This window comes from Orcinus orca, chromosome 7 (assembly GCF_937001465.1).
Source record: "Orcinus orca chromosome 7, mOrcOrc1.1, whole genome shotgun sequence".
In the NCBI taxonomy this organism is placed as follows: Eukaryota; Metazoa; Chordata; class Mammalia; order Artiodactyla; family Delphinidae; genus Orcinus; species Orcinus orca.
Genome location: NC_064565.1, coordinates 51,294,067 through 51,321,942, shown reverse-complemented (window position 1 = coordinate 51,321,942; position 27,876 = coordinate 51,294,067). Strand labels below are relative to the sequence as shown.

Here is a 27,876-nt window from a genome sequence, read left to right as displayed (position 1 = left end):
TTATACTTATAAATTTGCCATTTTATGGAGTAAAATTGAGTACACTTTTCCATGACCAGAAACAGTCTTTTTTCCCATTACTTATGGTAACTAGATTCTCATTTACTCCTTTACAGAAATTATAGTAATAGACTATATATGTAACTTTCCTCTATTTTTTGGATTTCTATTCTGCTGAAAGTTTTAGTTGCAACCTGCTTTTCAGTACTAAAGAAACATACTCAGAATCCACTATCTTAATGATTTATGTCATGTAGCTCCAAATGTACTTTGTATGTACATGCTAAGCCTAAAGATTGCTCCTTTATTCTTACATGCCCACTATTAGAACAGTTTTTGTGTATGTGTGTGTGTGTGGTAATGGTGATACGTTAGAATTTTTTTCCATAGCTTTTCATGTATTTCCTTTATTAAGGATATTATCTTTTGGAATAAAAGAAATCCAGGTGTTAATACAATTTCTACCTACCGGTAATTTGATCTCGGGCAAATCACTAACTTCTCTTACTTTAGTTTCCTCATCTGTAAAGTGAATAAAAGAATACTACCCTATACAGGGTTGGAAGTTTAAATTAGATAATCTATCTAAAGCCTAAGAGTGACTCAGTAAATATTAGTTCTTTCTTCCATCCCTTCTTCCTTTATAACTAATAAAGCGGAATTCCTTAACCAGTGAGCAGGGCCTTAAGTGCCAGGTCCAGAGAAGAGAACAAAGTTAATTGGATTTGAAACCACTTAAGCTGATGCTCTTGATACCATTTGAACATTCTGCCATTTCCTCAAACTCATTCCCTTCATCTACTCTCCCAAAGAGCTCTCCTTCCCTACTTGCCTGTCTCTCTGTTCGTTATATTACCTCCTCCGAAGCACATAGCCTCAAAACCTATGAATTATTTTTGATTCATCACCTTCCTTTTCTTCCCTTATCGGGTCACTGCATCATCGACTATTAGAGTTGAAAGACTCCTTCGAGATCCAGTTTTTATCCATTGCTGAGTGGTTCTCTCACCTCTGCTGAGTAACTTCTCATATCAAGGAGGTCCTCCTTCTAACAAGACAGCTCAATCCATTCTTTGAACAACTGTCACTGCTGGAAAGCCCTACCTGCATTCATCAAAATCTGTTTCTCTGGAATACACACTGATTTGTTAGTGTTCGTTCCTCTGTGATTATACAGAGTAAGCTGAGCCTTAATTCTTCTGCCTTATGACAGCCCTTCACATAGAGAAGGAAGGCTTGCATCATGTGACCCTAAAGTGATTTTTCTCTTAGTTTCCTGGGATAAATACTTCCAGTTGCTTTATACGTTCTTCATATAACATGGTTTCCAGACTTTTCATCATCCTGAGAGCTCATACTTTTCCAGACATTATCTAAAACCCTGTTAAAACACAGTGTCTAGGGCTGGACAAAATACTATAGATATAGTCTCAGTGCAGAGTATAGGAGAGATGAGATGTGACATTTGATCCATGACTGGGTTTGTCTTTGTCACCAGTTCTGGCACCACAGACTCATCTGGAGTTTTCTATAACCTAAGAATCCTCAGCTCCTTTTCATTTGAAAATCTGTGAAACTAGGCCTCTCTTGTTATTTTTTTGCCGTTAATTTTGAGCCTAAATGCAAATACTTACATTTATTTTTTTCATATTATTCACCTTGATTGATCTTTTCAGGTCTCATGTTTTTGTATGCATCTCACACACCTTCCTTTTTGTATAACTCCTTATCCTCTCAGTGCTGTATTCTGGTTGCGAATCTTTCGTCCCATTGGATCAAGGTGATACTTACAAATGCACATTTGCAGCCATGTTTAAATGTTAAATTATCCTCATTAGTTACTCATATTCATTGCATTGTTGTGTAGACATTTAAGGACATGGGTCTAATTCCTCATCTGTTTCCCTGTTGTTTTTCCCTAAGAATTATTAGAAATCCCTCCACTAGATCGTCCATCTATGTCATAATCGTTTACTCTATTATCCCATTTCTTTGAATTTTAAACTAATTTCAGCTTTAATTCTTTTTAATTGAGTCAGGTAATCTCAGACCCAATAAGTCAATATAACCTGCGTTCTGTATTTGGCCCAATGGCAAGGCATTATAACCCTTGATCTAGGAAGGAGAAATCCTGTTCCTAACACCATTTACTTTTATCACCCTCCATCCTTTCCAAAGCTATCACCTTTACAGGCAGGGAAAGATGAAAACACCACCTGTGTTCCCAGACTTTCTATTTCCTATCTAGGGCTTCAACATCATGAGAGAGAAGTCCCAGGTTCCTTCAGATGCTATAATGCAGCCCCATATGATTCAGCAGAAGTGGGTAGCAGTTGGGTTTGATTAGTCTTGGCCGGCACTCTGTCACACCTCAGGGAAAGGCTCCAAGAGGCCCACATGCCTCCCAGTTAGCCATGTCAGGCTTGCATCTGGCTCTCTCTGTGTCCTTCAGTAGGGAGTCAACACCACCCAAAGTGAGTCTCAGGATTTCCAACACCTGCTACCACCCGTGACACTGTCTTTTTGTTCTGTAGACCAGAAGATGCGGCTTTTTTGGAAGATCTCGGCCCACCCTTTGTGGGCAGAACCTCAGGTTTTTATGCCACTCCATAGTATAGAGATTCTTAAATCATTGAACAACATGAGAGTATTTAAAGACAAATCAAATGCAGATCCTGCCCTCAAGGAATCTACAGTCTAGGAAATGAGAGATATGTATTAATATAATAATAAATATTGTATTACACTTTATATTATCTCATTAAAACCACACAGCTATTCTTTGAAGTAACCATAATTATCTCCATTTTACCAATCAGGAAATAGAGGCTTTGAGGCTTTGATTGGCCTGTCAGGGGTCATCCAGCCAATTAGCAGCAGAGCTGAGACTTGAATGCTTTTCTTCTGAAGTGAACTGGTCCTCCCTTCTGTCATTCTCCACTGCTAGAATAAAAGGATGGTGAAATACCAGGGAAGTTTTCTGAGTACTGGCAATATGTCAGACTCTATTTCATTTAATTTTCATACCAATTCCACCACAGGTTAATATTTTCCTGACTTTATTAATGTGGAAATCGAGATGATTAAGAGCCTTGTCCAAGGTCACACAATAAGCAAGTAGCTGGAGCAGTTGTTTTCAGAGCTCACTTTCTCTCCTCTGGAGCATGCTATCTCCACTAAATTTAATTTTCCTTCTCTTCCCCAGAATCTTTTTTGCTGACTTCCTTCTTAGATTATTTCCTCTTTCTTGTATAAGTAGAAGGAAAAGAATAGTTCTAGAAAAGTGAATTGGAAATGACTTTGTGGAATAAAGATAAGAGCTGTGGTCTCAAATTTTAAAAAGAACTAAATGTCATATTGGAAGCTTCATAAAAGGGCAAACTTCCGCTTCCCTGGTGGCTCAGTGGTTAAGAATCCACCTGCCAATGCAGGGGACACGGGTTCGAGTCCTGGTCCGGGAAAAGCCCACATGCCACGGAGCAACTAAGCCATGCTCCACAACTACTGAGCCTGTGCTCTAGAGCCCGCAAGCCACAACTGCTGAAGCCCGCGCGCCTAGAGACCGTGCTCTGCAACAAGAGAAGCCACCGCAATGACAAGCCTGCGCACCGCAACGAAGAGCAGCCCCTGCTCGCGGCAACTAGAGAAAGCCCACGCGCAGCAACAAAGACCTAATGCAGCCAAAAATAAATAAATAAATAAATAAATTTAAAAAAAAAAAAAGAAGCACAAGCTTTAAGACTCAGTCCCCAGAGATGGTCGGTCCCTAGATTAAGTAGTTCTTGGGTGGGGCTCAGGAGTCTGTATTTTCCAAATCTCTGAATTGATTTTGTGGCAAGTAGACAAGAGACTTCACTTTGGGGTTGGAGGTGGGTGGGTAGGCGGGAACCACTAACTGAAAATTTCTCTTTCTACCCTGTGTTATGCTCTTTCACTTACCAAACTTGGTTATTGATTCACTTTGTTTCCTTGGAATTCATGGATTCCATTTAACCCCTCCTCGCCTCCACATTCACTTAGAAGCCCTCAACATTTCTACTAAATAATAATACAAAGATGTGTTCTTCCTACACGGTTCTCTCCAGCCAGGAGGATCAGCCAGCCCTTATTTTTCACATAAGTGGAGTTCATCTCAGGTAAAAAAAAAAAAAAAAAAAAAAAAAGAATAATGCATACCTTGCAGAAAGATAACCACTGATCACATTATCAGGTAATTAAATTATGAGGAGTATATGCACATTCTTTGATGTTTGGCCTTGAAACTCTTCCTGCCAACTCTATTTGCCACACTGTACACTCCTGGGCTTCCATTGTACAAATTCTCCTAGGATATGACCTTCAAGATGGCCTGGTTATTCCTTTCCCCAGTATAGGAGCTATTCTGAATGACTAGTGATGTGTAGCCTTGAGGTGTCAACTCAGCCACCTTCAGCAGGCACTACAACATACAGAGAGTCAGCTCTTTCTTTCTCTGCATGCAACAAAACCTTTATTAACACTTTGAACAGGTTCAGCTATTACCGAAGCTGGTAACTTCTAAGTGTAAATTGGGGTAGAACAAAGAGTAATGCCATCATTTGGGCATTGTGAATGAAAGACTGAAGAATTGACAGCCACCCCTCCAACAGAGGAGCAGGTGCAAGGGCAATGTTTTCTGGAAGTTGTAGTCAGATAGAGTGGGGCTATCTTCCATCTGCTTGCCTGTAGAGAGGAGATCTGCTGGCCAGTGGGGATGCCTTCTTTATTCTGGATTTTAGCTTTCACTTATATCCTCCATGAAATCACTGGGTTCCTCCTCCAGGGTGATGGTCCTGCAGGTCAGGGTCTTCATGGAGATTTGCACTTTGACCTGTTAGCAAATGTGAAAATACTGTGAGTCAGCAATCAGGTGGAGTCACCTCAGTGCCAACGCACTCACTGGACAGCCTCTCTGAAAGAGTTTTCACTGATTTGGTGTTTTTGTTTTGTTTTTTAATTGAAGTATAATTGATTTACAGTGTTTCAGGTGTACAACACAGTGCTTCAATTTTTATATATATATATATATTATATATACTCTTTTTCAGATTCTTTTCCACTATAGGTTATTACAAGATATTGAACATAGTTCCCTGTTCTATACAGTAGGTCCTTATTAGTTATCTATTTTATATATAGTAGTGTGTATCTGTTAATCCCAAATTCCCAATTTATGCCTCCCCCGCCTTTCCCCTTTGGTAATCATAAGTTTGTTTTTCTTTTCTTTTCTTTTTTTTTTTTCTTTTTGACTGCACCACGCAGCTTGTGGGATCTCAGTTCCCCGACCAGGGATTGAACCTGGACCATGGCAGTGAAAGGCCGGAATCCTAACCACTAGGTCACTAGGGAACTCCCATAAGTTTGTTTTCTATGTCTGTGAGTCTATTTCTATTTTGTAAATAAGTTCATTTGTATCATTTTTAAAGATTCCTCATATAAGTGATATCATATCATTATTTGTCTTTCTCTGTCTGACTTACTTCACTTAGTAGGATAATCTCCAGGTCCATCCATGTTGCTGCAAGTGGCGTTATTTAATTCTCTTTTATGGCTGAGTAATATTCCATTGTGTATATATACCAAATCTTTTTTATCCATTCCTCTGCTGATTGACATTTAGGTTGCTTCCATGTCTTGGCTATTGTAAATAATGCTGCTATGAACACTGGGGTGCATGTGTCTTTTCAAATTAGGGTTTTCATCTTTTCCAGATATACACCCAGGAGTGGGATTGCTGAATCATATGGTTACTGAATACAGAACAATTCATAAGGGTCCTATGAACTGTTATACAAAATTTAAAGTACTCTGCTTGGTGTTCACAGCCCTTTATAGCTTGACCCTGTTTTACAATCTCAAAATTTATTTCTTATTCAGCCTTAGTTTCAGTTTATCTCTTCACTGACCCATGGTTTACAAGATTAAAATTCCTCCTAAACCCCTCTTTTGAGGGGTCTGTTGCTTCTTCCATTTTGCTGTCACTTTCTATGTGTTTCCATGGGAGAATGATCACATTGTGTTGTGATAATTTGTTTTGTTTTGTTGATTCTTGGTCCATGTGCTCAGCTAGAATGAGTTCCTGACAGTTGTGAACCATAATTTAAACATCTTTGTGTCCCAGACACAATGTCTACACCTAATAGACATTCAATAAATACTTATTGACACGTGAATGAATGGAATGATGGATAGGTTGTTACACCTAATTAACTGATAACGCAAACACCTCTGTTAATGCTCGACACATAGTAGGCCTTTGAGCAATACTCCTTTTGTTTGACAATGCTCTTTCTCTCTTTTTAACTTTGGCATTTTTAAAGGTACCATTAGTTGAACAGCTCTTCCGCAAAGAGTTCGAACCATTTTTGAAGAAATGGTATCATGTTACTAGATTAAGTGGTGATACCCAATTGAAAATAACATTTCCAGAAGTTGTCAAGTCTCATGATGTTATTATCAGTACAGCTCAAATCCTTGAAAACTCCCTTTTAAACTTAGAAGAAGGCGAAGATGATGGTGTACAGTTGTCAGGTTGGTTGAAATGTTTATTTTTGTAAAAAGAATTAGTAATACTAAAGGTAGTAACAGAGGCTGTATTAGTTACATAGTTTTTAAAATGTTGATTAATTTTGATTTATTATTTTTTGTCAATTTTTAATTGATGTATACTTGATTTACAATGTATTAATTTCTGCTGTACAACAAAATTATTCATTTCTACATATAATACATTCATTTTTATATTCTTTTCCATTATCGTTTATCGTAGGTTATTGAATATAGTTCTCTGTGCTGTACAGTAGGATCTTGTTGTTTATCCATTCTAGGTATAAAAGCTTACATCTGCTAACCCTAACCTCCCACTCGATAATTTTGATTTAGATTGTCTTCCATTGCTTAAGTTTTCATTCAAACCCTTCTTCCTTAGGGAAGCAAACAAAAAGTTGGGTAAGTTTTTAATTAGATCACTTTATTCTGCATAAGAATATAATTATTAAATCAAACACTTACTGGACTTTTCATTCACTCCGTATTTTTAATTACCGACAAGTTCTTTTTACATATTAGTGGATCCTGTAAGATATGCCTTCTTCTCCATAGAATAAATACAATCCTTTCTATTTTGTGGGGGATGGGAAGAAAAGGTAGGAGAGAGGTAAGGAAAGACGTATATATAATCATAATAATTAAATGCAATGTTAAAACAAGGTAAAATTACTCCTTTTTAAATCATGTTTTTCATTTGATAGAATGAAAATAAAATTCACCAACTTAAAATTAAATATTTTTTAAAGAACAAAAATGTAATCCTGAGAGTTTTGAGGAATAAGCCAGGGTTTGAAGTCCATCCCGTAACACTTTTTAGATCTATAAATTTTCCAAAACTCATCTATTAAGTGGGGATAGTGTCTAACAGGGATAGTTTCATGATTAATATACACAAACATCTGTATATACAGGTGGCTAGGATAGTTACATTTCCCCTTGAAAGGTGAAAGGTGCTTGGCTGCTCAGTTTCCTAGCTTAAAGGTACTTTTACACTGTACCTTGCCAAGATGGACAAATGAACCATTTGAATTTTCTTTTAAGACTTTTCTCTCATCATTATTGATGAATGCCATCACACCAACAAAGAAGAAGTCTATAATAACATCATGAGGCGTTATTTGAACCAGAAGTTGAAAAACAACAGACTTGAGAAAGAAGACAAACCAGTGATTCCCTTACCTCAGATACTGGGACTGACAGCATCGCCAGGTGTTGGAGGGGCCAGAAAGCAAGCCAAAGCTGAAGAACACATTTTAAAAGTAAGTAAATCATTAACTTTATGCATAACCAAGAAAACCAAAGTTAAAGGAAATGCCAGTGCTTCTTGGGTAAGATTAAGTCCAAGTGCCATGGCGTGCATGAAAGATGGTATTCCATGATCATCACTTAAGTGAAATCTATACACGTCAAAGTAAATACACTCAATCTTCTACAAAACAGTAAGTACCTTAATAAACAACTATGACACAGGACAATATCACAAAAATTGTGGAAAGCAAACGTAATTAGTGAAAAATTGGGACAAATGAAATACCTTCTTTTAAATATCTACCCCTATTGTTAAACTTAATGATCTACTTGATATAGAAATATGCATAAACTATGAAAGTTTCTAATTTTTATACACATTCCCTGAGTTTCTAAATTGTATATTTTCTTCTGTGCCTTTTTTTGTTCTGTGTGATACTCAGATTCTGGGCAATTCAAATTAACTAGGAAAATGGAGATATGAGAACCTTTAATTAAAGGTGTATTTCTTGTCAGCTGCCCCCAAATGGTAACAACACATAAAGTACTATTGTTGATCTCAAGCATTGAATGAATTCAGAGTAACTCACAAAGTATGTTGGCACCAAGGCATTGCATTTGTATGTTAAGTCCCTTTAAGTTGAGGTCAGTAAAAATCATAGAGTAGACAAGAGCACAATTATTGGTTCCAACAATAATTTATTACTAGCATTAAGGACTAACTCCAATCCACATCCAGGCACATGGGCTCTGGCTGCTCCTGTCTTTGCACTGCCTGCTTTTATATGTAGAAGAAAGTGGTAATATGATCCATGGATGTCAAGATGACCCTTAAAATGCCTCATGTAATATGGTTAGCTCATAACCATTCTCTTCCCATCTCTGCAATTTTCTGTACTCTCTCCATGTCAATTTTTCCAGCTGGAAAATGGAATGTAAGGAATGAAAATAAATACTTTTTTTTTCTGGAATTTTTCACCAACTTGATTTAGAAGTTCTTTTTTTAATCTATCAGAATAAATGTTTTTGGTTAGTCAGATCCACAGTAAAACAATACTAAAATGCTATGTTTAGCAAATCATGCTACTTACTTCTTACATGAGAAAGAATTCTACATTGAATCAATTGAAAGGGAAAAGTATTTGAATATTGAAAAATGTCTCTTTTTCAGATATGTGCCAATCTTGATGCATTTACCATTAAAACCGTGAAAGAAAATACGGATCAACTTAAAGACCAAATAAAGGAGCCATGTAAAAAGTTCGTAATCGCAGATGACACCAAAGAAGTATGTGCTTAAATTTTTATATTCATTTGATAGTTCACAACTGAACGATGCAAAGATTATTTATACTGACCCTGTGAAGAATGTTATTTTAAATTTTTAGCAAAAAAGTTACAGTGTTATTCCTTTTTTATTGATATTGGGCAACAAAGCACTGCTGTGAAGTCTCTCTTCAATTCTTCGTTCAGTTTTCTAGTTTATATGAAGAGTAGCTCAGTAGTTGGTTGACTGCATATGAGCCACGATGGGGTAGGGGTGGCGGAGGGGATGAGGAGGGTTGTAAGGCTAAACTAGAGGGATCACCATAGTTTCTCTTATTCTTTTTACTTTCTTGATGAATTCCAGAATTGATTTCCTGACATTGAAGAGAGGTAACAGATTACAGTTGGCAATGATAATGGGAATCTACCTACCTGACACATTTACTTTCTTATGAAAATACTTACAGTAAAGCAGTGAAATATTTAATTTAATGGTATTTTTGTGATGAACACCTTCACTGATTATAAAAACCAACTGAGAGTCAGTTTGAACATTATAACCAGTACATTATGTCAGTACTTTCTTTTGTAAAATATAAAAAGCATCATAAATTTTAGCTGTGTGTACTTGATAATAAGTGTAATCTTTGCAAATCTACCTCATAAGGATGTTGAATTATGCATAACAGATAACATTGTGTTTGAAATGTAGGAACTGAACTAACGTTAGCAACCAATTGCCATAGGTCATTCTTTTTTGGAAATTCTGAAAAACAGCACTATCTATTCCAGCTGAAGTAGCACATTTTAATGTACTTTATTTTTCTTCACTTTTTGTTACTTATTCAGTTTTATGTGATAAGTTTAAATGCATGTTTCTAATCATAATCATTAAAAAAAATCCACAACATCTGTGGTCATCCATTTACAATGCTTGGTGTCAGTTTATTTATCTCTTGTAAAAATAAAATACAGTGTGCGTGTGTGAAAAAAAAAGTGATGTAAAAAAAAAACTAATATAGCGTCATATGTCAATTGTATCTCAATAAAAGAGCAAAGTAATAGTTATTAATCTGTTCTCCTATATAATTTATCTTGTATATAATTTTTTCATTTTGAGAATGTTATAAATGTTTGATTCTTGTATGTAGGACATACCTGAGTTTTAAATCTCACAGCATTTTACCTTTTAATTGGTATGTTTATCTCATTTATATGTATGTGATAATGAATATATTTGACCTTCAGTCTAAAAAAAAAATCCACAACATCCTCTGAGTATATTTTATTTTATTTATTTATTTTTTAATTAATTAATTTATTTATTTATTTTGGCTGTGCCAGCTCCCAGTGGTGGCACGCAGACTTCTTGTTTGCGTCATGCGGACTTCCTAGTTGCAGCATGCGGACTCTTAGTTGCGGCATGCATGAGGGATGCATGTGGGATCTAGTTCACCGATCAGGGATCAGACCCGGGGCCCCTGCATTGGGAGTGCAGAGTCTTACCTACTGAACCACCAGGGAAGTCCCCTCAGGGTATATTTTAAAAGAATTTGCCATCTTACCTTTTAACTTAATTAACTTTGCTTATACTTTTTATTGAAGCATAACACACGTACAGAAAAGTTCAAACTCGTAAGTGTACAGATTGCTGTATTTTCATAAACTGAACACACCTGTATAACCAAAATCCAGATCAAGGGACTTCCCTGGTGGTCCAGTAGTTAAGACTCTGCCCTTCCAATACAGGGGGGCTCCGGTTCGATTCCTGGAGAACTAAGATCCCACATGCTGCGCAGTGCGGCCAAAAAAAGAAAAATCCAGATCAAGAGACAGAACACTGCCACAACCCTCAAAACTTCGCATTCTCCCCTCCAGTCACCCACCCCCCGTGGGATAACTACTGTCCTGACTTCTAACACCAAAGATGGCTTTTGACTGCTTTTGCACTTTATATAATTGAAATCCTATAGTATGTACTCTTCTGTGTCTGGCTTTTTTCAAAACTCTACCTTTTAACTTTTTATTTTGGTAGAAATAATACTGAAACCAGTTCTTCAAAAAGGAATGCTTTCTAAATTAAATTACAAGCTTTCTAAATAATTGGTGCATTACTTTAATATATATTTTTAAAATTACTATTAGCATTCAAAGTGTATATCATTCATTAATTTTATTTTTGTAAACTTTTAAATTGGAAATTCCAGCAGGGATACCTGGTATTGGTGTGGTGTGGCTCGAGGCTGGAAGTAGAAGAGAAGCTGATAAAAAAATCAGTGTACAAAGAGGTGATCAGAGTGACTTGTTACTTTGTCTAGACAAAGATTCTGAATCAAATTTGTTATAACATGGAGATTATTTTAACAAAGATAATGTTATTCATTCAGCAATATAAACATGTAAGAATAAGTGTATAATTTGTTTTTAGGATCCATTTAAAGATAAACTTCTAGAAATAATGACAAAGATTCAAAGTTTTTGCCAAATTAGTCCAATGTCAGATTTTGGAACTCAACCCTATGAACAATGGCTCATTCAAATGGAAAAACAAGGTAATTTGGGTTTTGACATAACACAATTTATCCCATGCTTATGCCATGATTCCAGATCACATATTCCCAAGCAAACCAAAAGTAAGTGTAATAGGCAATGGAATTTCTGTGTTCTGAGTAGGACAGGGATAAACACGTTCTAATTCCTTATCTAAGGAAAGAGGCACCAATTCATTTTCTCTTTATCTCCAGAGTCTTTCACTTACTGTATATTTAAAATATTGAGATAAATATTAGTATCTCTGTTTCCAAATGCAAACGCAAACAATATGTTTTTCATGCCATTCCTCTGAGTCAGCATGAGTCAAGTATGTTTTCTTGCTGATGCAGAATACAAGTAGCAAGTCTAGGAGTCAAAAAACTTGCCCCCTTTTAGTGCTCATGGCACGTTTTGAGCCTTAATTTGCTCATTTCAAAAACATGGTGAAGCCTATTTTCGAGTCAGTATCATAAACATATTCAAGTCCACAGCACAGTTGAGGGGGTGTTCTATCATTATTTCACTCCACATAACATATTTTTCATAGCTGCAAGAGAAGGAAATCGCAAAGATCGTGTTTGTGCAGAACATCTGAGGAAGTACAATGAGGCCCTACAAATTAATGATACAATCCGAATGATTGATGCATATAATCACCTTGAAACTTTCTACAATGATGAGAAAGAAAAGAAGTTTGCAGTCCTAGGAGATGACAGTGATGAGAGTGATGATGATGGTGATGATGATGAAGATGCAGGTGATGAAAAGAAACCTTTGAAGCTGGATGAGACAGATGGATTTCTCATGACTTTATTTTGGGGTAAGAATCAGTGTAACATTTTTGCCTGGTCTTATGCATTTACCTCTTTAGCATGAACCCACTGCTTCTCAAGAGCTCTCCAAAAGTCCCTCTTAAAATAATCTTTCATTGTGAAAGAAGAAATCCCCCTCATATTGGGGCTATTTCTGATTGATGGGATTAAGTAGCCATGAGCTGTATGATCATAATTAATCATTTGGTCATCTGGTTTTATTGTCAAGATGACTGCAATAAATTTATATTAAAGACTAGCCTAATTATTAGATATGGCACAAGACTAACCGTAGTTGAACATCTTAGTACTTCATTATATAAAATCTTCCAGTTATTCACATATTTTACTAATTTAAACTAATTATTTCTTGCAAATCAAAACTGTAATGAGGTATCACCTCACGCAGTCAGAATGGCCATCATTAAAAAGTCTACAAATAGTAAATGCTGGAGAGGGTGTGGAGAAAAGAGAGTCCTCCTACACTGCTGGTGGAAATGTAAATTGGTGCAGCCACTATGGAGAACAATATGGAAGCTCCTCAAAAATCTAAAAATAGAGTTACTATATGATCCAGCAATCCCACTCCTGGGCATATATCCAGAGAAAACTCTAATTCTGAAAGATGCAAACACTGCAATCATAGCAGCACTATTTATAATAGCCAAGACATGGAGGAAACCTAAAAGTCCATCAATAGATGAATGGATACAAAAGATGTGGTATAGATAGATAGATAGATAGATATAGATATATATAGATAATGGAATACTACTCAGCCATAAAAAAGAATGAAAAAAATGCCATTTGCAGCAACATGGATGGACCTAGAGATTATCATACTAAGTGAAGTAAGTCAGACAGAAAGACAAATAATTATGTGATACCACTTATATGTGGAATCTCAAATATGATACAAAGGAACTTATTTATAAAACAGAAACAGACTCACAGACATAGAAAGCAAACTTATGGTTACCAAAGGGGAAAGGTAGTGGGAGAGGGATAAATTGGGAGTTTGGGATGAGCAGATACAAACTACTATTTATAAAATAGATGAGTGACAAGGTCCTACAGTGTAGCACAGGGAACTATATTCAATATCTTGTAATATCGTATTCAATATCTTGTAATAAACCATAATGGAAAAGAATCTGAAAAAGAATATATATAATACTTATGTATATATAACTGAATCACTTTACTGTACACCTGAAACTAACACAACATTGTAAATCAAGTATACTTCAATAAAAAAGAAAATAAATAAACTAATTATTTCTTAAAGAAAATAAGAAAATGTTGAAAAAGCTGGCTGTAAACCCAGAACATGAAAATGAAAAGCTGACCAAATTGAGAAACACCATAATGGAACAATATACAAGGGCCGAGGAATCAGCACGAGGAATAATTTTCACAAAAACACGACAAAGTGCATACGCCCTTTCCCAGTGGATTACTGAAAATGAAAAATTTGCAGAAGTAGGAGTCAAAGCCCACCATCTGATTGGAGCTGGACATAGCAGTGAGTTCAAGCCCATGACACAGGTGAAAACATCCTTTTGGATTTTTTTTCCTTATGCCGTTATTTCCCTTCCCAGTTTAGTTGTAGTCTTTTGTTCATCAATCTTCCCACCAACCCACCAATACTTTAATGGAATGAAACACTTGTTCTTGAAAGAAGATTGTTTAATAGCAATCAATCTGTGGTATTTGATAGGTTAACCATTGTTCTAGGAATCATTTTTTCCACCGTCTTGGAGGAACTTTCTAGATTGAGTTTCCTTTGCAAAAAATGATTGACATTTAAACTTAGTAACAAAATGGGAAAACAATTGCAATATAATATCAAGTGGAAAAATCAAATTCCCACAAAAATGTGTGCATTATAATTAGAATTATGTAAAATATGTTTGCATAGAATGAGATCTTTAAGGGAATTTGGAAAAATTAAGACATTTGATGTGTTAGAGATTTGGGACTATGAGAGATTTTCTTTTCCTTTTTAAGATTTGTTTTGTTTTGTTTTCAATTCATTATACTACTTTTGTGCACAGTATTAAAAAAACACTTGGGAGAGAAAAAAGACAGTCATAGAGATTATAAGCATGGGTGAAACAAGGATAGCTTGTTAGAGTAAAATGTTCTGAAGTCATATTGGTCCTCAGTCTTGCTGGACAAGGGGACACTTCAGTTCTGTTATGCTCATCATCATTTGGTCCACTGGAGCAAATTAAATCTGTTTTAATGTTTGCTGAAAAATAGTCATTCTTGAAATTGTTCACCATAACTCTCAGTATACTCTCTACATGTACTCATGTTAAAGTTGCCTCTAAAGTTTATGCCAGAGAATGCACTGTTTTCTTTCAAAAAACAAACTCCTTGTTGGGTAAGGAGTTTACATCCTTTTTTGTGATGAGAGCTGGTTTACTTAATATGTTTCCCTTTTTGCCCTAGCTTCCAGGAAACTCACAGGCAAAATTGAAGTTCATTTTCTCAGCCTATGTGTTAATCCTTGCAAGTAATATACCTATACTCTTTCATTTTTGGTCCTGTTTTTAAGTTTTTATTCTGTTAGCTTTAGTGTTAAGACTTTGATTTTATGTGGCCTCAGCTCCTCTTTGAAAAGAGATGGGGTACAAATGGAAGGTATGCATTCAAAGCTAGTTTTTGCTCCTTATCCATTTCAGACTTGGTGGCTGCATGCCAAAATTTAGAACATGCCCCCTTCCTCACTCCCCACATCCTCACCTGTAAACTGAGCTGGACTCATTGGAAGAGGAGTTAAGCATCTATGTGATATGATTTGAGGGTCTGACACTGTGTCTGAAATTTTCCTTTTTAAAGTTACTCCTGTGAATGAAGGCAAAAACATCTGCTAAAATCCAAAAACATGTAAGTTTTTATCAGTGGATATGAGTGCAAGAAGGAGAAATTATCAGAGAAGACTGGAGAGCGATCTTTCTGCAGGATTCTCCAGCAGTTAGGAGTCAAATAAAGACACCTGACATGCTGCCTCTGAAAAGAAAGGGATGGGAATAGGAGAACATACGTTTGTCTGACAGGTGTATTTTTGGTTAATATTTGGGGGCAAAAGATAGGGTGAATGTGCACCAAAGGCCACTGGACCAACAGCTTTGATAAGAATGGTTATGAAAATAAAACTCTACTGGCCACGTTGAGCTAGAATTATGCTCAATCATTCCTCCTATGCAAGGGCCAGAGTGCATATTTGATTTCTTTACCTACATTAACTTTCAAAATTCAGATTTTTCCACAAATATAGCTGTTTTAATTATGTTTTTAATAACATCTTTCATTTTTATTTTTATCCTTTTGAACAGATAATATATTTACCTCTTTCAAAATTAATAAGGTACAATATTTACCTCTTTCAAAATTAATAAGGTACAGGATGTACCACTGTCCTCCAGTCTCCCAGCTCCCCTCACTGGAGGCAGCCAATGTTTTCAGTTTCTTCCAGGAATGTTTCTTTCTTTCTTTTTTTTTTTTTTTTGCTTGAATGTCTCTTAAAATGACCAAATGCAGTATACCGTGTGTATTTTCTCTGTGACTCAAAATCCAGCTATATCTTTAAAACTGTCACTACATCTTATCCTCTGTTAAAGAGTCTGAAATTAATGTATCAATAGTAAAAAGCAAAGCCTATTTTAGTTTCTCATTGCTGTATCCTCTTCTCAACTGAAAGCATCTCCTTTCTTCCTCCCAAGTCACCCATCAATTTATTTCCTTGGCATAAATGATGGCCTTCCCACCTCCAGACTGGAGGATGGAAATATTTTTGTCATTGTATAGTAATCCCAGATTGGAAATCAAATGTTGTCTCACCATCATGTCTTTGTTCAATGCCAAAAACAGATGGCAGCAAATCCGTGTATGATTTAATCCTTTAATTTACACTGACCAGTTGCAATTTAATATTTCTTTTCCTAATTAGAAGATTTTAATGTGTTTAGTGTTACAACATTTAATTTACTAAAATGTTTCTTCAGAATGAACAAAAAGAAGTCATTAGTAAATTTCGCACGGGAAAAATAAATCTGCTTATCGCTACCACAGTGGCAGAAGAAGGTCTGGATATTAAAGAATGTAATATCGTTATCCGTTATGGTCTCGTCACTAACGAAATAGCCATGGTCCAGGTACATTCAAATACCTCAATTATGTTAATTTTTGATTTTGTGTTCTTGTTTTGTTTTCTTTTAGTAAAACAGCACACATAGTTTTAAAAATATATGTTTTCCTACGAAAATAGAAATCAACCAGATAACCAGACAGCCACCAAATTAAGAAATACTTGGATTTCAGGGGTCCATATGTTATTCAGTGCCTCACTACTCAGAATGCATTTTTCATGAGGGTGATATTAGAGTTGATAGTGAGGTTCCTGGGCAAGGCCATAACATTTTCTTTTACTGAAAATGTACCTAAATATTATCACTTTATACAGAAGACTATAGAAATGTATCACCATGTTGAGCATGTTTTCATGGAAATACATGCTCAACGTTGAAGGTAGGATGCCAGGAACAGAGCAGCATTCTCCACAGGTCTGGTGGCAAGGTCAGAGATGCCCTTCTCCCCATTCATCCCTCCTATGAGGTGGGGGGCAGTGGGACTTCCCCAGCCCAAACCACTGATGATGGTTCACAGGGTTTGAGAGGGGTGCCCCGGGGAACAGAAAGGCAGGACAGGACAGTCTTGTGTTATTGAGGCTTTTGAGGGCTGGTGTGGGGACTTAACCACCCTCATTCTAGAACATTTTTTCTGCATTAAGGTGCATTTTGAGTTTGAAATAGCCGACTAATAAAGACTGAAAAATAATTAACTTTACAGAGAATAGAGGGATCATTGGAGGACTGGGAGACTGAGCAGTGAATATCATTCCAGGACAAAAATGGGAGCATTCACAGCAAGGCATAGTCCTTCATTGACTTGATTTCTTTCTGTTCTCAGAGTCGTGGTCGAGCCAGAGCTGACGAGAGCACCTACGTCCTGGTTGCCCAAAGAGGCTCAGGAGTTATTGAACGTGAGACAGTTAATGATTTCCGAGAGAAAATGATGTATAAAGCTATAGACCGTGTTCAAAATATGAAACCAGAGGAGTATGCTCGTAAGGTATTGGTTTGGGCCAGCTCTGAATTTTGGTTTTCCCTTGAAAATGGCTGTCTGTGGTTACCATTGATATCTCTGTGGCTAAGTCTCCAGACAGAAACTGTGCTGAATTATAAATTCCAGTTTGATGAGCTGTGCTGAGTCCAGATTCACATACAAAGAATCAAGATCCATGGTGGGCAGAAATTGTCAGGGAGCCGTTCTATAAACTTTGATAATATAAATTTAGGTTGTCACTAATCCAGAAAGACTAGTGCAACTCACTCGTTCAACCACACCTGGTCATTTTGTTCGGGTCTAATCGGTACAGGCACAATTTTTTCATTCCAGAAATATCTGTGAACTGCCTACTGTGTGTCAGGCAACATTGTAGAAACAGAACATAGCGGCAAGCAACGCAGATAGACCCCTGCTGCATGAAACTTATATTCGAGTACGTACATGGTGAGATTTGAGGAGGGGAAACAATAAACAGAAATAAGGCAACTTATACATCGAATGGAAAGAAGAGCTGGAGAATTAGAACAGGACAATGTGAAACAAGCTTCTAGATGAGCACTTTAGGTTTGGTGTTTGGGAAAGGCTTCTTAGAAGGAGAGACATTGAGGCTAGCCCTGAATGGTAAGAAAATACATCATATATCATGTAGCTGCATCTCAGTTTACTAACATGGAGTCATTTGAGTTGTGAGAGGAATGCAGTGAAGGAAGAATGTAGTTCTACAATATTTCAGGAAATCCCCCATACCACTGAATTAAAGACTGTAACTACTATAATAGCAAACAATCCATTTAGAAGAAAATTCACACCCTTGCATATGGGTGTGAATGTTAGTTTCTTAACATTGGAATTGGCTCTACCCTAAATAGAGTTTCACAAAAGGGATGCTTTCAAATTGGTGTGCATTGCTATAACCAACTCCAAGGTTTCCTGGCCAGGTTTCTACATGAATTTATATTTTAAAACCCCTTTAAATATAAGGCAAACCAAACATTTTGTGGCGTCAGATCAAACATTTGTGGCCATATAATACCCCTGGAAAGTTATTGTTTTACATTTAAAGTCCTAAATAAATCAGTCAAGTGGGATGTTTTCAAAGGTTGATATTTCAAGACCTGTTGTTCTGTATAAACTCTAGAACCATCTCTGGAGTTTATGAGTCACATTTTTCCAGATAATCTCTAGAAAAAGACCCAGTCCCTTTGGGGGCCCTGGAATGGACTATATTTTTAGGTCTCCTTTGGCTAAGAGACCTACTCTCCTGAAACTACTCCAGGTAGACAACCCCAGAGAAGGGATGGCAATGGCGTGGGGTATATGCCACCACTACTCTGTACAAAGCCCCCAGCACCCATTGCCACCAGGTCAAAGCACTCCTTTCTTCTGATTTAAGAACTTCCTCAACACAACTTTCAGGCAACCACTAATCAATGGTGAGAGTTGACACATAAGGGGAGGTTTATTTTCCATGTCCTATACTGAGTTTATACATAACCAAAAGCTTCTTCAATCAAATCAGACTTCTGGGAGCAAGTTGAAGGTGTTAAACATGTTCCCTGGCCTTCACCCAACAACATTTGCCACATTTTTACATTTTATTTGGGCTTTGATCATAGCTGTGCCTCCCATATATTTGTTATGATTTATTTTCTCTTTTTGCCCCTCTAATTGTTTCATATTCTTTACTAGTTTAGAGCTACTCTTTTGGTTTCCGGTGTCCTGATTACATTTCCAAACACTGACCTCGGTTTTGCTGCCTTTTTTTCTGTCAAGCTCATAGTTGTTTCTTAATTGCCCACATGTATCTGTTCCTGTATGCCAAATCATCTTTGCACCAGCTCCCTGACCTGTAAATAGCTTGCAAGAACAACCTAATTAAACTTTTAAAGAACAGAATACTTCAATTCATTACATTGTTATAATTTACATGGGAAATTAGTCTTCATACTTGTCTGATTAAACTATGTCATAGCCTGCAGGCTCACTTGCAAGGTTTTGTTCTCTTTTCTGTGCTAAATATGGCTGCCTCAAATCAAGGTCTAAAACACAGAGGCGAGAGCCAAAGAGATGGGCCATTCAGCTTTGCTCCTCAGCACTGGTAGTTTACTTTTACTGAAAACTTTCCTTCGATCTTAAGGAAAACAATGGCTTCCTCCACAACTTAATATAAATTTGTCATCTCTGAGAGGTTTAGTTTGGAGGTAAATTATTTAAGAACTAGGTTTTCTATTGTGAAATTGTATAGGTATGAGAAATGGCCAGTCCCTACCTCAGGTTTTATATCTCTCACAAGCTATATTTTCTCTGTTATGAAATATTGATAAGTTTCTCTACTAGCCACAGAATGGGGGATAGAAAAATTTAAGGACTTATTCTCTCATATAAAGAATGTGGGCAGTGGGCAATCTAGACCCATACAATCGCTCCATGACGTCATGAGGAAGCCAAAACTCCTCTCTCTCTCTTCTCTGCCCTTTTATTATTTGGCTTCCATTCTCAAGGTCAAAGCTTTTAGAATTTCAGCTGCTGTATGTTCACTCTAAGAAGGAAGGAAGAGGAAGATGGAAAAGGCAACAGTGCCCATGCCAACTATCTGATACTTAAGGAACTTTCCTGGAAATTTCACTCAACATCTTCTTATGTCTCAAAGGCCACTGGCTTGGAAATGTCCTCATTTAGCTGGCATATTTCCACTCAGAATAAAATTATAGTTCTGTTCCTATGAAGAATGGCTGCTGAGTGGGAAACTAGTATTTTCTGTCACAAATGTATGGAGGAGATAAAGATAGCTAAGAGTCTGGAAATTACAACATATGAAGAAAAATGAAAGAAACTGGGGGCTTATCATGGATAAGAAACGACTAAGGGTGATGAAGTAACAGTGTTTAGTTCTTTAAAGAGACTCCATGTGGAAGAAAAATTAGACTTATTTTATGAGACAGAATTAAAACTAACGGAGGTGGGGCTTAGAGGGATTTTTTTTTTTTTTTAATATTGCCAAAGACTTTCTCACAACAGAACTTTTCTAAAATGGAATGGGCTGTGTTCTGAACACCTGAGGATTCCATATTTCTGTGATTACAGGAGAAGATTCTATACTAAGTTCTTTGGGGGCCATCACCTCATTACTTCTATTTCTAGACCAAGTATAGAATTTCATGAGTCAAGTGTACATTTTCATAACTGTCTAAGACCTCTGAATTCCAGGAGACTTACTTCAGTGAAACTATGAAAAAGACCACATTGAATATTCTTTTCTTGATGCAGATTTTGGAATTACAGATGCAAAGTATATTGGAAAAGAAAATGAAAATCAGGAGAAGTATTGCAAAGCAATTCAAGGACAACCCATCATTAATAAGTTTTCTCTGTAAAAACTGTAGTGTGCTAGCCTGCTCTGGAGAAGATATCCATGTAATTGAAAAGATGCACCATGTCAATATGACACCAGAGTTCAAGTAAGTCCAGGAAGACTTAATTTTAAATTTCTTTATAAGGGATGAAGCAGGTTGTATTGTAAATGTTCTTCCAAAAATAGTACAAATGAGATTCATTATTTTTCAGAACTTTCCTTTCTCAGCCCCCAAATTATAAACCCTATTTCGTGTACAGTTTTCAAATATATGCACTGGGGCAGGAAAGAAGTGAAAGCCACTTTCATCCAAGGCACATCAGTTTGTGAATGCTCATATTTGTTCTCAACTTCTTGAACAACTTAAGTCTAGTTAAAGTAATCAGCAGACTTGAAAGAAGCTACAAAAGGCCACATACCCCTTGAGAGGTGCCTGCTGATCTGGAAGAAGGGATGAGGTGCTGGCTGGTGCACGCATGTGGACAAGTGGCAAGCCCAGCAATGTGCTGCATACTGGTCCTGTGTGAATTCTCAGGGGGTGATTCTGATTCCTTGATAATTTTAGGAAACTGTACATTGTGAGAGGAAACAAAGCACTGCAAACAAAGTTTGCTGACTATCAAACAAATGGAGAGATAATCTGCAAAGAATGTGGCCAAGTAAGTAAATTGCTGTGGGCTTAATTTTACTTTGGCCGAAAGGAATTCTTAAATGAATGTGCTTTTCTTAAAAAAAAATTATATATTTATCTTTGGCTGCATTGGGTCTTCGTTGCTGTGCACGGGGGAGGGCTACTCTTCGTTGCAGTGTGCGGGCTTCTCATTGCGGTGGCTTCTCTTGTTGCGGAGCACGGGCTCTAGGTGCGCGGGCTTCAGTAGTTGTGGCTCGCGGGCTCAGTAGTTGGCTCACAGGGCATGTGGGATCTTCTGAGACCAGGGATCGAACCCGTGTGTCCTGCATTGGTAGGTGGATTCTTAACCACTGTGCCACCAGGGAAGCCATGAATGTGCATTTAATTTTTCCTCTTGCTCTCTCTCTCTTTTGTTTTCCAGGCTTGGGGAACGATGATGGTGCACAAAGGCCTAGATTTGCCTTGTCTCAAAATAAAGAACTTTGTAGTCGTTTTTAAAAATAATTTACCTAAGAAACAATACAAAAAGTGGGTAGAATTACCAATAACATTTCCCGATCTTAACTATTCAGAATATTGTTTGTTTAGTGATGAAGATTGACATTTGATTCAAGATTCTTTTAAAATATTATCAACTTAACATTTAACGTGATTTTGATGATTGTTTTCATTATACTACAGAACTGATGTGAGAATTAATAAAAATCATTGCTTTACTCTGTGTTGAGCTGTATGCAAGAAGACAATATATTATACTTCCAATTTCTACCTTGTTAGTGGGCAGAGGTAAAGAAAAGCTACCAGTAAAACTCATTAGTGTGGAGCATTATAGTACAGTGGAAAGAATGCTCGGGTATAAATGTGGATCTGAGGTACTAATCTCAGTCCTGTCACTAATTTTAAGAATAAAATTAAGCAAATCCGTTCATCTTTCTGAATTAGTCTCCTTGTTGGTGAAATGGTTATGGTATTATCTGCCTTTGCTTTTATTAGCTTTCTATTGCTTCGTAACAAATTACCACAAATTTAGTGGCTTAAAACAACACCCATTTATTATTGCACATGTTCTGTAGGCCAGAGGTCAAGGCGGGGTCCTCTGCTCGGTGTCTCAGAAGGCCGAAATCAGGGCGTCAGCCAGATGATGTTCTCATCCAGATACACTGGGAAGAATCACTTCCAAGCTCTTTCAGTTTGCTGGCTGTCACCTCCTTGCAGCTGAAGACTAGGATTCCTGTTTTCTTGCTAGCTGTCTACTGGGGATCATTCTAAGCTCCACGGGCACCCTCACCACGTGGCCTACTCACGGGGCCTCTCACAGCTCTTTGCTTCTTCACGGCCAGCAGGAGACTCTCTCAACTCCGCTAAGGCAATCTTAACTGTAATCCCATCATACTCACAGGTCCCGCCCACACTCAAGGTCGGGGGAATTTTCAGGGAATATATACTGCAGGCGGAGATCTTGGAGGCCTTCTTAGAATTCTGCTTCCCAGTTTTTGTGATTAAGTCATATGTGTGTATATATGAAAGCACTTTGAAAAATATGAAGCACCATGAAAGGCAAGGTATTATTGAGAAGCAGCCATCAGGCCGGTCAAGGCTTACTTCCACAGCCTTCCCTCCATGAACATAACACTATGCTCAAAAATTACCTAACAAGAATGGAGGCTAAATCCAGACTAGTTATGAATACACAGAAGATTTCCTGTGTCAGTGGAGATGTCCAGGGTTCATACAGGGTTGAGCAGGCAGCAGATGCTGGATCATTAGAGAATAAATAGAAAATGCCTACCTCTACCACTCCCTAGTCCTAAGCAGAAGAGTAACCTCTCTGTGTCTGGGACGTTGTCAGCATTCCTGAACTAAGTGTGATCATTTGGAGATAGACACAGGGCCCAGTACAACAGAACATTCTCCCAGCAAATAAACAGCCTCTTTTGTCATGGAAGAACCACATGATAAAAACAGAACCACAGCTGACCATTTTAACCCACACTTACCCCGTCTCACAGATGGTCTGCTCCACAGAAAGTTACCTCCTATGACTAAGGAGAAACAAAATGTTGGAGGGAGTGAAAAGTAAATTTCTGTGGTTTTTGGATTAATTAAATTCAATCTAACAGTAGATTTGAATCTTTTGATTAAGACCTAAGCAAAGATGAATATTAACCAGTCAGAGCTCTTCAGAATGCAACAGGACAGAAGATGATTGTGGTTTCCTTAAAATACTTTTTAAAAATCCAGCTGACTCCATTTAAAGTATTGCTGTCTTCTAGAACATTCTGTCAAGAGGACAGATGATTGTGGTTTTCTTAAAATACTTTTTAAAACTCCAGCTGACTCCATTTAAAGTATTGCTGTCTTCTAGAACATTTTGGAAATTATGCAAGAAACCAAATGCATAAAATAGCTAAATATACTACTGTAACATATGTAGACTGTTTTTAAGGTGTCAGCAAATATCAGGGTTTTTTCATCTATGTTTTCTAGTAATTTTTTTCAATAAAGAGGTATTATTTCTACTGAAAAGGTTTGAAATACATGTTTCAAGTAGCATAAAACTTAATATGCAATTGTACTTGAGAACTCAAACTACCATGCATTCAAAAACAGTTGTAATCATTCTAACGTTTTGATTGTTAATGAACAGTTTAATACTCATGACATTTTAAGGTCATTTAACAGAATATGCTCATGACAGGTAGACACCCTGTTAGATGCCTGAGTTTCAGTACCCACAAAACCTTCTATTAGTTGGGTGACTGAGCAACCTCACTTCACAGGGCTTGTGTTTGCTTTCCTGGAAAATCAGAGATTGTATTAAATGGTATCAAAGTTTCCTTACAACGCTAGCATTCTCATAGTTCATGCTTCTGGCTCCCTGGCTCCTTTCATATGGAGACCCTGTTTAGTGATTTGTGGTAATATCAGCTGTGGGCTAAATATCTACTGAATACATTACACATTTGAAGGTAGCTCCTATTTGCTGAAGGGCATTGCAGGGGTCTCACAGAACAAGTACACTGGCTGGAGTCATGCGCCTTAAGGCAGGTTTGAAAGGCCCAGAGGGGTCAGGAAATTTTACAACAACAAGCATTTCCAAGCCAATAGATCATTGGCCAACCTTGGGCATAAGAAATGTAAAGGCTTACTACCAAAAATCTGAAATCATTTCAGACCATATGAAATTAAGATACAGTAACTTATAGTTTATACAGATATTTTGAATATAAGGCATTGAGGCAACACAAAAATGGGTAAGAAATGGTTTTCCACAGGATGATCAGTGCAAGTCACAAGCAATTGTTGAAAGTGAAAAACGCTATAAGAGAGGTGAATATTTTCCTCCCTGCAATTTAATAGTCCCTATATCAGAGCAGAAAAGGAAGGCTTAGGGAAAGGAAGGCTTCTGGCATTGTTTTCAATTGGTTGAACCCAAAGCCAAAGAGGATTGTTTTGGTGTTTCTTGTTGTCGTTGCTTTTAAGCTATGAGAGACTTGAACACTTTTAGGTGCTAATGGGAAAGAACTACAGGAAGTGAGAAAATTAACAATGTTCAGCCCCAAGGTAAATTGCTTATTGGGTGTTACTGATATTTCCTACCAAATATTCTTGCTATAGAATTTTCTGGTCACCCTGATCCTTTCTCACCCTGATGCCTTTCCACAGAGGTATAAGTCCTTCTTTGCCACCTCTTCAGCAGACATCCTTTGTTTTTCAAAGACAAAATCCATGTGTCACTTCCCAGCGTCTAGCATAGTTCATGTTTTCAGAACTAGAACGGAGAGCACATCCCTGGAAAGTAATGTTCACGCACCCTGAGCATAACAAAGTGCTCATTTCCAAAATCTGGTAAACAACTACATGAATCATAGCAATAAAGAAAAAACAAGAAAATTATTTTATTTTCTTCTAAGAGTTATGAAGTTAATTTGAAGTGAATGCTTGTCTTTTTTCAGTTTGTGAATTTCTCCTTAATTAGTCGTACTAGATATACAATTTTATATCTTTGTTTTTATGGGGAGAGCATGAAGTGAGACAAACTTGGGTTTGGATCCCCACCAGCTTTGTGACTTGAGTTATTTCATCTCTCTGAGACTATAGGAAGTTAATAACAGCCTTGAGGAACTGTCATGAGACTTTGGATACTGCATGAAACACACCCAGTAGTTGTCAAATGCATTTGGTTTCTTGTGTAATTTCCCAATATAATATATGTATAGAATATATTAGTAAGAGTTTCCAGAAAAGCAGAAGCAGTATTAGAAGCACAGCTGTGGGTATAGCTTAATAATAGTAAATTTTAGACCTATGTTTGATTATGAGTATTATAAACACTCAATGTTTAGCCCAGAGGGCTTATCTCAAGAAGTAAGTAGTAGCTGTGGTGAAACATGATTGCTATGAATATGCTATGCAGTGTAGCTAGAGGAAGGATTTAATGTTCAGATCTTCTATAGGTGCAATACAAAGATAGGTATCAATATAAATAGAAAGATCAACACTTTTTTATTAAGTGGCTGTAGGACTTAAGTAGGTCTGTCATGTAGATACAATTTTAATTAGAGTCTGTCTTCATCTTCAAGAAGAATATAATAATGGAAACAACCTAAGTGTCCATCAACAGAGGAATGGATAAAGAAGATGTGGTGTATATATATATACTATGGAATACTACTCAGCTATAAAAAAGAATGAAATTTTGCCATTTGCAGCAATATGGATGGACTTGGAGGGCATTATGCTAAATGAAATAAGTCAGACAGAGAATGAAAAATACACTATGATATCACTTATATGTGGAATACAAAAAATACAACAAACTAGTGCATATAACAAAAAAGAAGCAGACTCACAGCTATAGAGAACAAACTACTGGTTACCAGCAGCAGATGGGGGTGGAATATAGGGGTGGGGGAGTGGGAGGTACAAACTATTGGGTGTAAGAGAGGCTTAAGGATGTATTGTACAACACGGGGAATATAGCCAATATTTTGTAATAACTGTAAATAGAAAGTAACCTTTAAAATTGTATACAAATTTAAAAAATAATAATATAATAATGTTATACTGAGAAGGCCAGCAATTGCATGATAAGAGAGAGAGAGAGAGAGACAGATTCCACTGTAGCATATAAACAGTAATTTATGTCCAGCACAAATGGTGGTGGTTTTTTATTTGTTTCTAAATCTCTAAACTTTTTTTTTTCAGATCATAGGTTATAAAATATGAAATATATATGGAAAGCAAAGCATTGCAGATATTCTTTAAAATTTTTAGATATTTTCTACACAGAGTATTACCAAGTCCCTCTTTACAGGAAATTAATCATCTCATAAGTATCTCATTTGAGGATGACATTAGATAGTGCTGAGCCCTATTAGTTTATAAGTTAAAATCCAAATTAAAGGCCACATTCTAGGTGAGAAGAGGAACAGACTTTTTTTTTTTTTTTTTTAACATCTTTATTGGGGTATAATTGCTTTACAATGGTGTGTTAGTTTCTGCTTTATAACAAAGTGAATCAGTTATACATATACATATGTTCCCATATCTCTTCCCTCTTACGTCTCCCTCCCTCCCACCCTCCCTAGAGGAACAGACTGTTTATAGGAAGTAATATTTAACCATGCAGTTGTTAGAATACATTTGAACCACTATTTAAGTTGAATATATTTGATGAAATATATTAATTTTTACATACTAATTTAAAAACTGGACATTATTTTGACATTTATGAAAGAAATTTAAATGTTTAATTCAGTTATATATATATATAAAATAATAATGAACCAAAGATGAGCATTTTTTCAGCTTAAATATTTCCTTCAAACTCTGCCTTCTGCTTGTTTTCATGAGTGCTTGTATTTTATTGTACACACATAGGATGAATGGATTGTTGGATTGTTAGTTCTTTCATTCTGAATCTCTTAACAGGCATGGAAATGATCTTAATTCACTAAGATGTAAGGATTTTTATCATGCTAAAATGACCAGAACAAATGATGAGAGTTTTGTAGATAACATAACATTTAATTTAAAAACATCATTTTATCTACCTAAGTAATTATAAAATAGTATTAAAAAGATTCAACTCCTCTGTAACGGTTTGAAAAAGGGCTAGACTGATGAAGGAAGATGCCAACTTTTGATGTAACAGTCATGGGGAGAGGTCAGGACTTCTCTGAATGAAGCTAGACACAGCAGGAAAATTGTAAGATGCCTGTGCTCTGATCATATCCATCCTGTTCAAAAGATGACTCGAGACACAATCCTATTTTTCCAACATTCTGCAAGACAAAGGCCTTAGCAACTGGCCCCGCAGAGTCATCTTC

The 27,876-nt window shown here is 36.7% G+C and overlaps 1 protein-coding gene across 2 annotated transcripts in view; it reads left to right on the top strand.

Annotated features, from left to right (window-relative positions):
• IFIH1 (interferon induced with helicase C domain 1) overlaps positions 1-22,265 on the top strand; it is a 62,301-nt gene extending 40,036 nt beyond the window's left edge. For both annotated transcript variants that reach the window (XM_033412538.2, XM_004283615.4), the window contains 11 exons: positions 6,339-6,549; positions 7,609-7,826; positions 8,987-9,103; positions 11,510-11,633; positions 12,161-12,433; positions 13,714-13,973; positions 16,439-16,588; positions 17,403-17,564; positions 20,829-21,019; positions 21,479-21,572; positions 21,966-22,265. In XM_033412538.2, the coding sequence (XP_033268429.1) occupies positions 6,339-6,549; positions 7,609-7,826; positions 8,987-9,103; positions 11,510-11,633; positions 12,161-12,433; positions 13,714-13,973; positions 16,439-16,588; positions 17,403-17,564; positions 20,829-21,019; positions 21,479-21,572; positions 21,966-22,145 (1,980 nt within the window). In that variant the 3' untranslated portion in view covers positions 22,146-22,265. The remainder of the gene's footprint in view (positions 1-6,338; positions 6,550-7,608; positions 7,827-8,986; positions 9,104-11,509; positions 11,634-12,160; positions 12,434-13,713; positions 13,974-16,438; positions 16,589-17,402; positions 17,565-20,828; positions 21,020-21,478; positions 21,573-21,965) is intronic.
• The last annotated feature ends 5,611 nt before the right edge of the window (positions 22,266-27,876 follow it).